Source organism: Diabrotica virgifera, chromosome 1 (genome assembly GCF_917563875.1).
Source record: "Diabrotica virgifera virgifera chromosome 1, PGI_DIABVI_V3a".
Lineage (NCBI taxonomy): Eukaryota > Metazoa > Arthropoda > Insecta > Coleoptera > Chrysomelidae > Diabrotica > Diabrotica virgifera.
This window is the reverse complement of record NC_065443.1, coordinates 307,096,301-307,112,920: the sequence shown is the minus strand read 5'-3', so window position 1 is coordinate 307,112,920 and position 16,620 is coordinate 307,096,301. Positions and strand designations below refer to the sequence as shown.

At 30.9% G+C, this 16,620-nt stretch overlaps 1 protein-coding gene across 2 annotated transcripts in view; it reads left to right on the top strand.

The window, feature by feature from the left end:
• LOC126886001 (acyl-CoA Delta(11) desaturase-like) overlaps positions 1-16,620 on the top strand; it is a 150,335-nt gene that overhangs the window by 120,436 nt on the left and 13,279 nt on the right. The window contains exon 3 of one of the 2 annotated variants that reach the window (XM_050652837.1): positions 105-441. The exons of the other annotated variant lie outside the window; for it this stretch is intronic. Coding sequence (XP_050508794.1) covers positions 105-441 — 337 coding nt within the window. The remainder of the gene's footprint in view (positions 1-104; positions 442-16,620) is intronic. 2 annotated transcript variants of the gene reach the window in all.

Below are 16,620 nucleotides of genomic sequence, written 5' to 3'. Positions count from 1 at the left end.
TACTTAAGACTGAAACTTCATTTTAAATAACATAGAGGTCAATAGCTTTTATAATAATTTTAGTAGTTACTTAATTATTGTTTAATCTTTGTTTTTCTTTTCAGGTACTGTTTATGGCATGATGGGGTCATTAGGGGTCACAGCTGGAGCCCATCGTCTTTGGGCTCATAGAACCTACAAAGCAAAGCTGCCACTACGAATAGTTTTAATGTTGTTGCAGACACTTGCCCTTCAGAATGATCTTTACATTTGGGTTAGGGATCACAGATTGCACCACAAATATACAGACACCACTGCTGATCCGCACAATTCGAACAGAGGATTCTTCTTTTCTCATGTTGGATGGCTATTAATGAGAAAACACCCGGACGTTATAAAAAAAGGAAAGACTATTGACGTGAGCGATGTTGCAGATGACCCTGTAGTGAAATTTCAGAGAAAGTAAGTAAGAAATAAAACTTTGAAAAAGTTAAAGTAAAAAAAATTAAATAAACAATTATTGCGCGTTTATTGTAGAATTGCAAACTATTGTAGAATAGAGGATTGAATAACCTTTCAAATGAGCTAGCACACGACCCCTATTCTCTATTTAAAAATAAGGAGTGGGGGAAGTGGAAGGGAGGGGGTTGACAAATGACAGATGCATGTACGGTAAAAATGTGTCCCTTAGATCAAACATCGACCTGTTTCTTCATTTCCTTAAATTCTAATAAATACTGCCAAATATCGAGGTGGACTGTCCTCTTTGACCCACACTGTATTTTTTGTAAGGAAAAACCATAGGGTACTTGCACATTTTTTTTATTACATAATAATTTTCAGTTTTCTTCAAAAATGAGATCTCCAAAATTTCACGCTTCAAAAACTCGTAATGACTTAGAAATACCTATTTAAAGTCTTCTGCGGTATAAAATAGTTCAAACGACCCGTGACTTCACATAGTTTTACATTAGATATTCTTATGGTTATATTTCTTTTGGTTATAAAAAAGTTAGGTACACACGAATTAAACTTCATCAAGCCAGTGACGTCATTATTTAGCGTGCGCAGTGACTGTATATTTTGGTACATGCTATTTTGACATGTTTAGTGTTTGTTTGATAGAAAAATATTTGTTAAGGGAAGGGAAGCAGAACTACTCCGATATTTCAAACTTAATTGTAATAAATCAATGTATATATAAAAGTATATATTTAGGTTAGCAAAATAAATATACAGGGTAGCGAGAAAGTATGGAAACACGGTAATTTCTCGGAAATCGCTTAAACGATTGTTATACATTTTGGTGGGTAAGGGTACTCTAATACGGCCGACATTATAGTGGTAATTACATTGTTGTTAAATCTTCCGTTTTTCTGGAAATCTAATGAACTTTATTATTTTAAATGGAACACCCTGTATATTTTTTATGTTTTGAAGTCCTTAAGAAATACTGATTATTTTTTATGTTATGTTCCCTATACCTAAATGCCATAATTTCGGAGTTAATGCTACATTTATTAAAAAAATTTTTTTTAACAAATTATACAAATTTATTTTTTTGCACCGGGTAGATATTATTTTAGGTTCTTTGGGTCATTGGGAACAAAAAAGGTCTTTTGTAATTTTCCTCAAAAGTTAATCGTTTCCGAGTTATAAACATATTAAAACTGAAAAAAATCGAAAAATGACGATTTTCTGGATTCAAAAACATAAGTAAAAAATATTATTTTTGAAACTATGAAGTACCTAAATTCAAGTTCAAATCTTATTTTATCAGACGCCGATAAGTGATTTGGTCTTATTTCATTCTAAAATATTATTTTTTAGTTGTTAATGCAGCCCGATAGCCCGTCCTAGCATATGAGCTTTATTAACATTTAAAAAAAAAAACAATAATTTAGAATAAAACAGGCCAAAAATTCTTATAGACATCTGATAGAAAAAGATTTGAGATTGAATTTAGGTACTTCGTAATTTTTAAAATGATTTTTTTACTTGTGTTTTTGAACCTTGAAAAACCAAAGAACCTAAAATATAGTCTACCTGGGCCGAAAAAATTGATTTTTATAAACTATTGTTAAATTTTTTTTTTATTAAATGTAGCAATAACCCCGAAATTATGGCCATTAGGTATAGGGAACATAGCATGAAAAATAATGAGTATTTCTTAAGAACTTCAAAACGCACAAAATATACAGGATGTTCTATTTAAAATAAGAAAGTTCATTAGATTTCCAGAAAAACGGAGGATTTGATAACAATGTAATTACCATTATAATATCGGCCGCATCAGGAATCCCCTACTCACCAAAATTTATAAAAATCGTTCGAGCGGTTTCCGAGAAATCACCGTGTTTCCATACTTTCTCGCTACCCTGTATGTATTTAGTTGACATGACACGTACAAAATATTGTTAAAATAATTTTTATACGGAAGTTAATTATTATAATCAACTATTCCGAATGGGAAATAAGCCACAATTTAACTAAAAAAATGATTTTCTTAACGTTTCGACGCCCAAATCGGATGTCATTTTCAAAATAAAAAATTATTCAGATTAAATAAATTATTAGAAAAAATATTTTACTAAGCAACAACATTTTTGTTTAATTTAATAATATTTTGTATTTTGACAACGACGTCCGATTTAGACGTCGAAACGTTAATAAAATCATTTTTTTGTTAAATTGTGGCTTAGTTCCCATTTAGAAGAGTTGATTACAAAAATACCACAAGGAAATAGCTTCAGAACAAGTTAATTATTATTGTGAAAGCTTTAGGTCTTCCTTTTATTTTAATTTTGGACGGTAATACTATTTCACTTATAACTAAAAAAATATAATATATTAATTTATAGTCTCTTAACTTTTTCATACTGTTTTAAAATGTTGTTAAACTCATTAAAGCCCGGTCTTTTCACCTCCGAATATAAGTTATTTGGAGGTTTATTTCACAGATTTACATGTAATCTGCCGGATAAACTTCCTAATAAATAGTTATTCGGAGGTGAAAAGACCGGGCCTTAAACAACTAAATAATTGTCCACACTGCATAATTAATTTAAAAACAAACACTAAACAAAATATAAAGGAAAAGATTCCTCTTATGGGCTCTATACCATAATAAAAAACTTACTAAGGAAGTAAAACTTCCTTCTTTACCTTAAATTGCATTTCATAACAGTCAAACTCCAGATTTATTCACTAATTCTTTTACTTTATATTTATCATTTAATAACCCAGGCAACCAAGTGACGTCAAGAACGTCGAGGAAACGTCAGTTTTTGGTGGAATATATACACGTGGTTGAACATTACGTCATATTGACGTCTTTTGTAGGTGATTTTAAATATGTAAGATTAATGACGTTAAAATACGTTTAAAAGACGTTTTCATTTCAGACAGCTTAGTCTGACGGGTCTGACGTCACGAAATTGGGAGGAGCTTAAAAGTTACAAAACGAAGAAGGAAGGTTATGTTTGTAGCGTCCTTTCATTTCATTGTTTGTCTTGTCCTATTTTGCCAATTTTGGATTCATTTAGATTTTGTTGGCTGTTTTTTTGTGTATTTCTTAAAACTTTTGTTTGTCTTTTGTGAATTTTATAAATTTACCACAATGCAAAATGTTTATTTAAGGAAATTATTATTGGAAACTCCGCAGATGTTCGAGAAAGGTAAGCCAAACAATGTTTTTTTACTATTCATTTTTCCCTGATATTTATCAATAATGATGAATTTTGCAAGCAATAACATTATTTCTTTTATTGTTTTAGATATTCATTGAAGCTGAAAATAATTGGAGGTTTAGATCCATATACAATTCAGTCATCAGAATTGGATTTTAAAGTAAAGTTATCCCACCAATCACTATTGGTGGAGTCTCACAGTTACTACTCTAAGTAGCAGATGAAAGCATATAAAAGCATATAAAAGCCTTCAGGCACATAAAAACCTTCACAACTGGATTTGTTTTGGAGGTTGGAGTAAAAATTGTTAATGATTTCTATATTATTGTTGGAAAGGTAAGCCTTTATTTTATTTATTCGCCATTAAGAAATATATGGATAACAGTATTCGTGTCTTTTGGATAGATTGGTTTTAAATATTTGATTTATTTAAGTTTATATATCTGTATGAAACCAGACATATTGTCGTCCTAATTTGTAAACTCTGTAACTCTATATTTCTGTGAAAATAAGTTATTACTGCCATTTACTTGAAAGAATCCCTACTCGTTTAAAAAAGGATGCACATGCATATTTTTATCAGAAGAGTAAATAGTGACATCTTCGTATACACTGTATCTCCCTTGTGGCAAATTTAGTACGAAAAATTTGTAACTTCAAAGTTTGTCATACCAAACGACTGACCTCACTGTTTAGAAAGTGATATTTTCAAGAAAAGTTGATGGTAAATAATATTAAATACACTCATTATACAATATAGCTACAAATGTTAGTGATATGTGTACCTATCTATAAAATATTCCATTTCAGCATCCTATCTTTTAAAATGGGAGATACGTAGTATTCACATTAGTCATATTTAGAGAAATAATTTTTTGTGCCTCTGTAAATTTGGATAAATGGAGTTACGCAGTTTACAGATTAGGTAGACGACATGTAAGTAATTGCTATGATAGAAAAGAGAATAATAAACAGTCATGATTGTTTGTTCTAAAATTATATTATATGAATGTCTGATTTTAAAATATTCTCAATCATTGTAAAGAACGCAAACACTCTAATAAAAATAAATTTTTGTAGTTCAAGCATTCCCACAAAGATAAAATATTTTTTTTAGGTGAAGCATTCGCAAAAAGCTAATGCTAAACCACTAGATGCTTGGGTGATAACCAGTTCCAATGGCATAGCAAATGCACATTGTATGTGTATGGCCGGTAATAGTGAAGTTTGCAGCCATATTGCAGCAATTTTATTTGCAGCTGAGTATGCCCACAGCAAAACAGAAGAAGAAGAACCCAATGCATGTACAGATGTTACAGCTATGTACATTCTCTGATGAAAAACTAATGAGTTTTGAAATTGTTCGGTCAGAGTGCTTGTTGTGCTCTCTAAACGAACTGAAATGTAAGACGGCTTTGGCTTCATGTTGCAGAGATATGAAAATGGTTAGTCATTTTTAATTATAATGGACTTCTTCATCATGAGTATTTATGTATAGGGCTTTTCATTCACAGTCATTTGTTTCGAGCTTCTGTCATGTGTCACATAATATTAATATATCTACGTCATACGTTATTGATATATACCAATGATACAAACCACAGACGTATGGCGTAGATATATTAATATTATGTGACACATGACAGAAGCTCGGAACAAATGACAGTCGATGAAAAGCCCTATTAGTCTTTTAAGTGTGTATTATCAGATATCACGTGTAAATTGTTTTTATCATTTTAATTTGGTCATTACAGTCCCTTAATCAAAAAATATATTTTTCAGATGTCTGTAGATCTTTCTGTATGCAAAAATTTGTAATAATTATGTGAAATCAATTTGAGGATTATAAGAGTATGGAAATATATGTGAGAACACAGACTATTATAGTTTTGTCCTATTTCTTATCATTCAATCGTCTTGGGCCTTATTTGTATGTATTCATTCCTGACTAAAGGTACGATTCCGAAAACGACTGCAGACAGAAACTGCAAACTTCAGTTGCATTTCTCTGCGTTATGGACGTTATTACTTTGCACTATGTATCTGTGTGAGACTGATTCCGACATCTGACTGCAACTGCTGTCCGGCAGAACGTCAGTTCAAGGGCGCCCATATAAAAATTTTTAGGGGGGGGCCAAACGTGAAGATGTTGCACATTACATTTTGTATATTTCGGATGACAATATATACAGTAGACTCTCTCTATAACGAACACGGATATAACGAGGTTTCGCTTATAACGAGGTACATTAGGTGTCCCATGAAATCCCTATTGAACTATAACGCTCTATAACGAGGCATATTTGGTTATAGCGAGGAAAATTTAAATCGAAGAATACTTGTCTTTACCTGTTTTTAGCGTTGTAATGGTCATAAATAAATAAATGCCTTAACTACTTGTACATAGAAATGCCCAACGTCTGTCTTATTATCGAGGCCAGTGCTATAATAAACTCGGCCACCTGTAATAAACATCTGCCTGTTTATCGACCGATATTGAATACTATAGGAAATTTACAATCTATGGCGGCGAAGTCTCATTGTTCACTGTTCAGGTTGACCATCGACACATAATAAACTACGTAAGAGGCATCAAAAAATTTCATTATTATTATTGTTTGATATAACGAGATCCGCTTATAACGAGATAATTAATTCACCATTTCAGTTACCGTTATAGAGGGAGTCTACTGTAGTTTAAACTACCTAAAAAACCTAGTTTGAACCCTGTTGTGAGGAATTATTCATACATTTAAACACTAGACCAAGTTTTTAAATGGAAATGTCATGGGTACCACAAAAGTTGGGCCTCTCTTTAAAACCCGTTTGAAAAGAATACAATGCTTGCAAAGCCTTCCCTTCAACTTTGGCGAGCAGACTAACCATGAGTATGTGTCGAACCAAGTTTTTACTTTAAAATCTTAAAAAGGAGCCCCCTTTATTTTTGCAGATATAGAATCCTTATGAAAAATAAGGCACACATATTCCAAACATTTTTAGAATTGTTGATAGATGGCGCAAATAAATCGCATTTTCCGAATATGGCGCCATCCGTCAAGTCAACAATTCTAAAAAAGTTCGAATAAATGTTACTTATTTTTTGAGGAGGAAACTCAATCTGCAAGAAAAAACGGGGGTTCCTATTTAAGATTTTAAAGTTAACTTTCACCCCACCTCCGGAGTGTGGAATGAAAAATCCTGTTTGGTGTCATTCTATAGATTTTTGAAAAATATTAAACACGTGTTTTTTAGGTTTTATTTGGAAGTATATTTCTCGAGATATTAGACCGTTTCTATAATTTTGCTGTGGTATCACGATATACCGTTTTTTCCGATTATAGCGCTATCTATCCACAATTCGCAAAATGGCTCGAATAAAATTGGCTTATTTTTACAAGGAAAATCCAAGTCTGCAACAAAAATTAGGGGTTCCATTTAAGATTTTAAAGTTACCACTCGCTCCACACCCATGGGTTGAAGTGGTGGACTTGTTTAGTGTCATCGCATAGATTTTTGAAAATTATTGAACATGTATTTTTCAGTTTTTCAATCCGATGTTCATTTCGCGAATTATTCGGCCTTTCCGTTACTTTTGGGACACCCAGTATATAACACTCATTCATCATGAAAGATCGCCTGTTTTTCATTTAAATAAAATTGTTCTGTTCATCATAATGAACACTTTAAAAATAATCTACTTACTAAAAAAATACTTTTGCAAACTAAAATTTGACTATGCTCAATAAATTTTAAAAATTATTTTTCAGTATGAATTTTTTCAAAATATAAAATATAATTACTATTTTATACCAGTTGTTAAAGACAAATGGCTCATTAGTGATTATCGATCAGAGATCGGATTTCTTGCTGATATGGTTTTTTTGCAGTATTATAAATGATTCATTTAATTTGTAATTTTGGGTGTCAATTACAGTGTATATGTTTCCCACGCCTCTAATCTCTGTCAATGTTTTCGTTAGTAGCATACCGTGATTGTGGGAAATGTGTATTATGCACATTCCATACAGACCACTGTCGCAGACACAAAGATTTTCTGTTAAACTATTAATAACTACCCAATATGTGAATTTTTTTTATTAATAAATATGTTATTTCCAATTTATCTCTCAAAATTATCCAATATTGTTTTGACAAAAATACGTTTATGTAATATAAATTTAATTTTTTTCTTTCCCGAAAAGCTAGGAGGGGCGACGGCCCCCCCCTGCCCGTGTGTATGGGCGCCTATGCGTCAGTTGCTAATAATTATGCAAGTTAATAGTACAAAATAATGACGTCTGTCATGGTGATAACTGTAACTGCCGTCTGCAGTCGTTGTCGGAATCGTACCTTTAAAGTGTGTGGTATAATTATAATAATTATATATATTATATTACTTAAATGGTTTAAACTTAAGTTTGTTATTAATTGTGACTTAAATGTTTAATTTGTTAATAAATGATTTATTAGTTTCTATGTTGTTTCACTTTTGACACAGTAAATAGTTATAATATTGAAAATTAATTAATAGTGAAAATTCTATGTATGTTATATATGTTGCATTGAGGATATTGTAATTCTATGCATTTTAACGAGCCTTCCATTTGGTTTTACTTCAATGGAAAAATTGGAATACTAATAATGCCCATATAAATAATTGAATGGGTCTGCCGAATAACTTTGTAAGCGCCTTTGTTTTTGAGAAGTCAAAGAAAAAGTTTTAATATTGTGATAATGGTGAGTTTATACATTTTAAGGGTTAGTAATACAGTTTTTAAATACAAAATACAAACTGTATTACTCACCTTTAAAATGTATAAACTCACCATTATCACAATGTAAAACTTTTTCTTTGACTTCTCAAAAACAAACCATGTGGCAAACCCATTCAATTTTTGTGTATTTCTAAAACCATAAAATGAAAAATAAATCTAAAAAACGACGCAAAATCGACGTAAAAACTACGTTTTTCATATCACGTATTTAAAACGTGATAAAAATGACGTGAATTATGGTGGGACATATTCACGTGATTTTCGACGTCGAAAAAACGTAATAAACTGACGTCGTTTGGTGATAATTATGACGTTTTTTCAACGTTTTGTAAACGTTATTTGGTTGCCTGGGAAATTTCCTTTTATTTTTCTTTAGTTTATTTCTCTTTATTCTGTTCTTCTTTTCGAAAAAGTGACGTCATTACCTTGTTGGCAAAATTTTCGCTTTCAATCGTCATAAAATTATCATAAATAATTTTATGTTATTATTAATTCAAATTGTTTATTCTCACTCATTTATTTAATAGCTAATTAAATTCATTTATTTAAGTAAAAAATATTTTTTGCATTTCTAAAACATAAAATAACTGCATACAAATAAAATTCCCTACTTAGAAGGTCTTGTCAATGTTCGTTCAATGTCATATTTCAGTCTGTCAGTTTGAAGCCAAGATGAAGACCACACTATGGTACCACTACATTTCTAAATTCTTTAAACATCGACTTATAGTCGACATTGTTGTAGCCGAAATGGCCTAGTTATTGTAATATCAAGGTCTTTTGACCTAACTATGTAGCTAGTTCCAAATACTTTGGATCTAAATAAGTAACCACATGTTTTAATTTTTCCTAACTTTCTAACAGTCAAAATTTCATCGTGGCTTTTTTAATACAGTGGTTTGCTTATTTTAGGTTTCTACCTGATGATGGACTGATTGGTCCGAAAACGTTTGTGTGTTTTTTGTACTATAGATGTACCCACTTCAATCCAATTTGGATCAATTTAGATCAAAATTTTAATAAATTTATATACCATCTACCTACAAGTGAAGTTTTACTTCCTTAGTAAACACTAAACAAATAAAAAATAAGAAATCTACTAATCAATGTTAAAATTAAAGTGTAAACACAACGCGATTAAACACATTCCAACACTCTGACACTCTAACTTTTTTATTTGCGTACACGTTAGCGTGTACCTAGACACAGCGTTATATTTAGGTATATTCTTCTTCTCCTTCTTTAGTTTATTGGCCTCCACCTGCTTGGGTATTTGGCCAGCTCGTCGTCCGGGAATAAAGGAAAATTATTTATATTCTAATGTATACTAATTTGTTGAGATTGGAGTTTGATACAGTTTTTGAAGGAAAGGAAAGAAGGTTTACTATTGAAAATAAAACCATTTTGTAAAAGTACAAATTTTCTATGAATAGTTCAAACGATCAAAAACACTTTTAACGTCACATAACTGTATTTTTTACTGACCTTTATAATGTCTAATTTAAAATTATATATTATACAATTGGTGTAGAATGTAAACATACAACGGCGTGACGTCACGACGCGTTTTGGGGTGGCTGGTATAAGTTGAATTTTTAATCGTCTTTAGGGGCCAAACGAAAAACAAACAAAACTTTTTTATCTTTGATACAGGTTCTAAATTATGTTCTCTTGTGATTTATAACATTTTTTTCGAATTTAAAATTTTATGCAAGTTCCCTATTATTTTGAAGTTTCTTGACAGTAACATGACAGGGATGAAAGTCACATCAGAGAACGGACCGGATTAGCCCCTAAGCAAAGCAATTAAGTACCTACCAATGTATCTAGTAGGGTGGCACTTACTTTATACAATGTTAAGATTCGATTCCAGCAATAAAATAACTGCTAAATATATTTTCCTTGTTTTTCCGAATTTGCCCAGAGTAGGTACATAATATTAAGTATAGTTAAAATATAGAGTTATAGAGGCAAGTAATTCGTTTCAGGGGGTTTATCCCTTAAGGCAAGCGTCCACAGACCCGCATCGTACGCATCGGACGCATCGTACGCAACGGATTTTAGTTTGCCTTGTACAAAAACTTATGTACCTGCGTCCACTGACCCGCATCGTACGGATCGCACCATCGGGAATGCCGAAGGGTTGCTTCGGGAGGCAACTTTTGCGATGCGTGTCGATGAATCATTCGGAATGCCGATCAGTGGACGCACCCCACGGAATTTCGCTTGGGCCAGTGGGAGCTAATATACGGCTATTTGCATTTTGACGATCGTCTTGTCCGTAATGAAACAAGTAAACTCAGTTTTAACTGTTATTTTATATATAGGTATATTCAGAAAAAAATATTACAGGCCATGATAAGTTGATTATGGGGATTAAAATATCATCAATTACTCACTTTTCATGTTTATTAGTATTTTTCAAGATATATTGAGTATCTAACTATGAAAATTATTCTCGTTAAAAAGAAACAAACACATTTTTCTATCACAGCAATGAACTTTTTAAAAAATATTAGACTTGCTAATGATGTTTCTGAGAGAAGTGTAAAACTGATGCGAGACATTTTATTATCCCTCACAAAAGATGAAAAAGCAACCAAAGTGTGTTACAAGTAGTTGAAAACCAAAAAAAGTATTTAAGAGTACACAGTAACGATCAACAGGTAGCAACAAACGCGGTCCAAGATTGCGAAATTTCTGCGAACTTTCAAAAGTGAGGCAACAGTGCGTATGTAATTTGACACTGACAGTGACGTTTATACTATCAAAAACAATCATTTTTATACACATAGGCGCGAAATGTTGCCAAGTCAGTGACGTTCGATTTCTTGTTATAAAAAAATTGATATTTAGTAGTTCCAATGTGACCCAAAATCTAGTCACGGGATAAAAAAGTATATTTGAAGAAAGTGTATTTTTGTCTTTCTTAATGGCGGTACAGGCTCCTTTTTCAATATTCTATTTAGTTATAGAGTAATTTCCACATACTAACATATTTCTGAAATTGGGCTCTGTACCGCCATTCTTTATTATATTACGAATATGTGTGCCAAATATCTCGACAAAATATTCAAAATTAGAGCCGCAACCTTGGAACGCGTTTGTTGCTACCTGTTGATCGCTACTGTTTGCTCTTAACCGATTTCAGAAAGGCAACTTTAATTAATCTTTAAAGAAACTTTTACTGATATAGTTACTATTTTCCATTTAAATCAAATTGTAACAGCTTTGTGTATTCCTTTATATTTAAATGTATAATTACTTAGAAAAATGGGTGCTATTATGCGGTCTATCATCGTGTTTCTGCTATAGCTTGTGGTCTACCGAGAGAATTGGGGTGTAAGCTGTAATATTACTATGCCGATAAAAAAAATGTTTACAGATATTTAAAATTTTTGAATCTATTATATAAATTATATAAATTTTTTAATTAAATTATTTATTTGAATCTATTATATAAATTTTTGAATCTATTTTTTAAAAACATGTAGAGTTTGTGTAGGGTTTTATAGGTCCAAAGTTAATAATTTTCGAAATATTTAAAATGATATATGAGAGTTTTACCAGTATAGTGTCATTTTTAAATCATTTATTATCTTTGACATAGGTATATGGTATATCAATATAAAATACAATGTGATCACTATTTGCAAATACATTTTTTTTCATTTTTTTTAAGTGGTACACCTGTATATTGTATATTAGTATTGCATTTTGTAGTAAATATTACAGGCTGTCTTTTAATATCAGGTTGTATGTACCTAGCATGTTTCGTTTTGTAGATATTTAAAAAAGAACTATACATTTTACCTTTTTGTGGATTTTTTATTATTAAACAGATACATTAAAATATCATACGAATAAATGTAGTTAATATGCATAAATTAATTATTAAATTAAATAAACAACCAACTAATAAACAAACCAATAAATAAATAAACAACCAATTTTAAAGTCTACCTTAGTAATTTTTCTACCCTAGCAGGTAGTGGCATCGGCAATCCGATCGCTGCCGATACAGTGGACAGAGTATGAAAAATTGATCCGATGCGTACGATGCGTCCGATGCGTACGATGTGGACCTGTGGACGCCTGCCTTTAGTCTCCCATCACCTTTAGATTTTTTTGACTGTTACTTTCCGATGGTACTTTTAAGTCCGCCTTATTTTGTAGGTCATTGTAAAATAAGTTAAAAGCATAGATTCTTTCCAACGATCTTTTAGAGTTCCTATAAATCGTATTGTGTATTTAACTCGAAATCGATTGGATGACAGGACAAAAAATGTACCTAAACTTGAGGGCATTATGGTGTTTGAATGGTGTGCAAAAAATGGCCTAGATCTGTTGAATAGTTTTTGCAAAATTTAATTTGTTTATAAAATTTTTTGAAAAACGAGCTAAGTTCTGAGGCTGGTCCAGTTAATATGGCTGAATGTATCTTAATAATCAGGGACTCATTTCCTTCGTTAAGATGTATACTAATACCCTATGAAAAAAAAAGTAAAGAAAATTACATGTACGTACACAAAATTATTTGTTTAAGAAGTATAAATAGAAGTTTTTAAGCTTATAAACAATTACAATAATTTCGTAGAAATTAGATCAAATTAAATAGCAATAAAAAATACTGAAAGATGGTTAAAATACACAACTTCTCAAAAAAATTTTTAGGTCCTACGACCCTTGGGGTCTGAGATAGCCCCTTTTTTTTGAAAAAATCACTGTTACGTTAATTAACAACACTAAGATCTGAAATTAACCAATCTTTTATAAGAAAAGTCAAAGTTTTTAACAAAGTTTTTTGTAAGAAAAAATGTAAAAAATTGTTTAAACAGTATTGTTATAAAGAAAGAGTATTTTGCGTTCCGATTAAAGTAAAAAAAATGATGAGCGCAGCCGAATGAGAATAAATTCGCGGACTAGCATTCGCTAGCGCTAGACCGTTGCAGCCCATTTTTAACATTGACAGTATACCAGATTTGAAGCTTAATATTATATTTATATATTTTGGTAAGAACTTGAATTTTATGAATATTATTATGTTGTACATTTATTTAGTAAAATTATATTTTAAATAAATAGATTTAAAAAATAACAATAAAAAGGCCACAAAGTCAAAATATGCAACAGAAAAAAAGTTACGCGACCTTATAGACGAGTGGTACTCCCCCCAAAAAAACGCTCACTTCTCGAGATATCAACCACGGTGTGGTGAAAGGCTAATTTTGGTCTTACTTTATACTTTTGATGGTGCTGAAAACGAAAATGAGTTTTATTTTGAATTTTAGATGGGGAAACATTGTCAAAATCGCAATTTTACCCTAAAAATAAAAAAAATGAAATCACGTTTTTCTTAAAATTAAAAGTTACACCACTTTTTTCTATAAAACATTTTGTTCTCTGTACTCTAGATTTTAACTTAAAATTAATTAAACAGCTAAATTTCAAATTTTGTTACTCAACTTTTGCGATTAAACTTTGCAATTCAAGAATCTGCACCTTTTACTTCAAACAATTTATAACTTTCTTTATGGCAAGACAGAAATATTGAAGCAGGTCCCATTGTCTTCAGAAAGGTGAGAAATATATACTATAAAAATATCAGAAAAAAATATTATAATGGAACAGAGTTGTAGCAAATTAAACTCAAAAAAACGTGATTTTTTTTTATTTTTAGGTTAAAGTTGCGATTTTGATAATGTTTCCCCACGTAAAATTCAAAACAACCCTAATTTTAGTTTTCAGCACCATAAAAAATATAAAGTATGACCAAAATTAGTATCAGTATCTCGAGAAATAAGATTTTTTTGGGGTGTGCCGCTCGTCTATAAAGTCACATAACATTTTTCCTATTGCATATTTTAAATTAATTTTTTTTGGAAAACTTCTTCATGAATTATTTTATTTCTGTGTTAATTAAAGTTATAAACTAAAAAGTTTGTCACTCAACTTTTTTAAGTAAACATGAAACTAACGAAATCCGACGACAAAATGTTTAAAAATTAACAACTTCTCTTTAAACGTGTTGAGTCATTTTGGACAAATCTCATTGTTGTTAAATGCTTCAAAGATAACACAGTGAAATTTTCAAAAGGAAATATTTACAGCGACCAAAAATACAGTGCGTTAAAATTGAAAAATCATCAAAATTTATTTTTCGCATTTTTGCATAAAATTTGATTTTTGAACATGTTCCATTAATTCTAGAAAAAAATTAACTCCATATTCGGATTCAGAGACCTCGAAAACATAAGGAATGACGAAAATTTGTCATTCACCTTAAAGTGGATTTTTGTGGTCGGGATAACGTAATTTTAATAGTTATTGCCGCATGCCGGTCACCAACCGCGCCCACTATTCAGTCAGTCGACTACGCCCGCTATTTTTTACTTTAGTCGCAACGCAAAATACTCTGTGTTTATAACACTCCTATTTAAACAATTTTTAACATTTTTTCTTACTAAAAACTTTGTTAGAACTTGACTTTTCTTATAAAAGATTGATTAATTTCAGCTCTTAGTGTTGTTACTTAACGTAACAGTGATTTTTTCAAAAAAAGGGATTATCTCAGACCCCAAGGGTCGTAGTACCTAAAATTTTTTTTTGAAAGTTGTGTATTCTAATTAGCTTTCCGTATTTTTTATTGACATTTAATTTGATCTAATTTCTACGAAATTATTGTAATTGTTTATAAGCTTAAAAACTGCTATTTATTAACAAATAATTTTGTGTACGTATATGTAATCTTTTTTTACTTTTTTTTTCATAAGCTGTTAGTATATATCTTAATGAAGGAAATGAGCCCCGGATTATTGAGATACATTCAGCCATATTAACTGGACCAGCCTCAGAAATTAGCTCGTTTTTCAAAAAATTTTATAAACAAATTCAATTTTACGAAAACTATTTAACAGATCTGGACCATTTTTTGCACACCATTCAAACACCATAGTGCCCTCAATTTTGGGTATATTAAAACGTATTTTAACAAACAATAAAATTGTTATTAACTATATTCAAAAACAGTGATTTTGTCATCCGTTTTGCAATAACTTTTTTGTTTATTAACCGATTTTTATTTAGCGTATCTCATTCGATGTATCTTTTTTTTCTGAGTAAGTTACCTGTGGACATCAAATTTCTAAATAAACAAGTTTTTAAGTTATGAGTAAAAAACTAAGTTTGGCGTTTTGATTGTTTATTTAAAAAATGTTCCACTAAAAAATTGATGAATACAAAGGTTGTAGACTTTTTGTAATATCTCATACTACACATTTCAACTGCCAAACCTCGTCTTTTCCGTTATGTCTAGTAAAAACCTAACTTGATTGGCCTAGTGAGCAAACTGAATCGACTAATGTGCGGAGAACAATCGCTTGTGCCGCAGGGTTCGTACAAGACGAGCAAGACGCGCGAACTCCGAGACGTGTCTTCGATCGACTCATGTGCGGACGGCCTAACCCTTTCGCTGTGGAGAACGTGCATATGCGGCCAAGCAAAGTCGAGCCATATGCGGAAGACACGCATCGGCGGACTAGGTACACTTAAATTATAATAGTCTTTTCTGAAAGTAGCATAGGATGTAAGCGTACAGAATTTTATCTTCATATTGCTAGATATTCAGCCTATTAATAGGCAATTTTCGTTTTTTGTTTTAAATTGTCCCATTTAGATGACGACGTCCCGTTTTAGGTATATTTAAAAAAATGATGGTTCAATGGCTTTTTTTTGTACATCATAAGCTTACTTGTCGCTTGAAAAAGATGTTACATACTCTGGTATATAAATATTTTATACTTAAATGGCAAATTTAAGTAAATCTAGACCTTTCAATATAAAAAGCGTAAAGTTGTACAAGTGGGAAATCCTAAAAAATTAACAGTGGAACTTCATACTTTTGAAATTTATTTTTGTTATTTTTATTTTTAAGTTGTAAATAAACATTAAACTTTCCCTAAACAAAATGTTTTTAATCATTTCGTGATGGCTCAAATGTGTGCCTTCCGCATATTTCAATGAAATCATTCAAATATGCGGAAAAAATTTTTACGCAAACCTACAAATAAGGTGTAATACAGTTCTAATAACATAAAATTAAACTTGTGTATGTAAATATTTTTATATGAATGAAGTAAAGAATCACAGACGTACTCACAATCTTTTAATTACTTCGA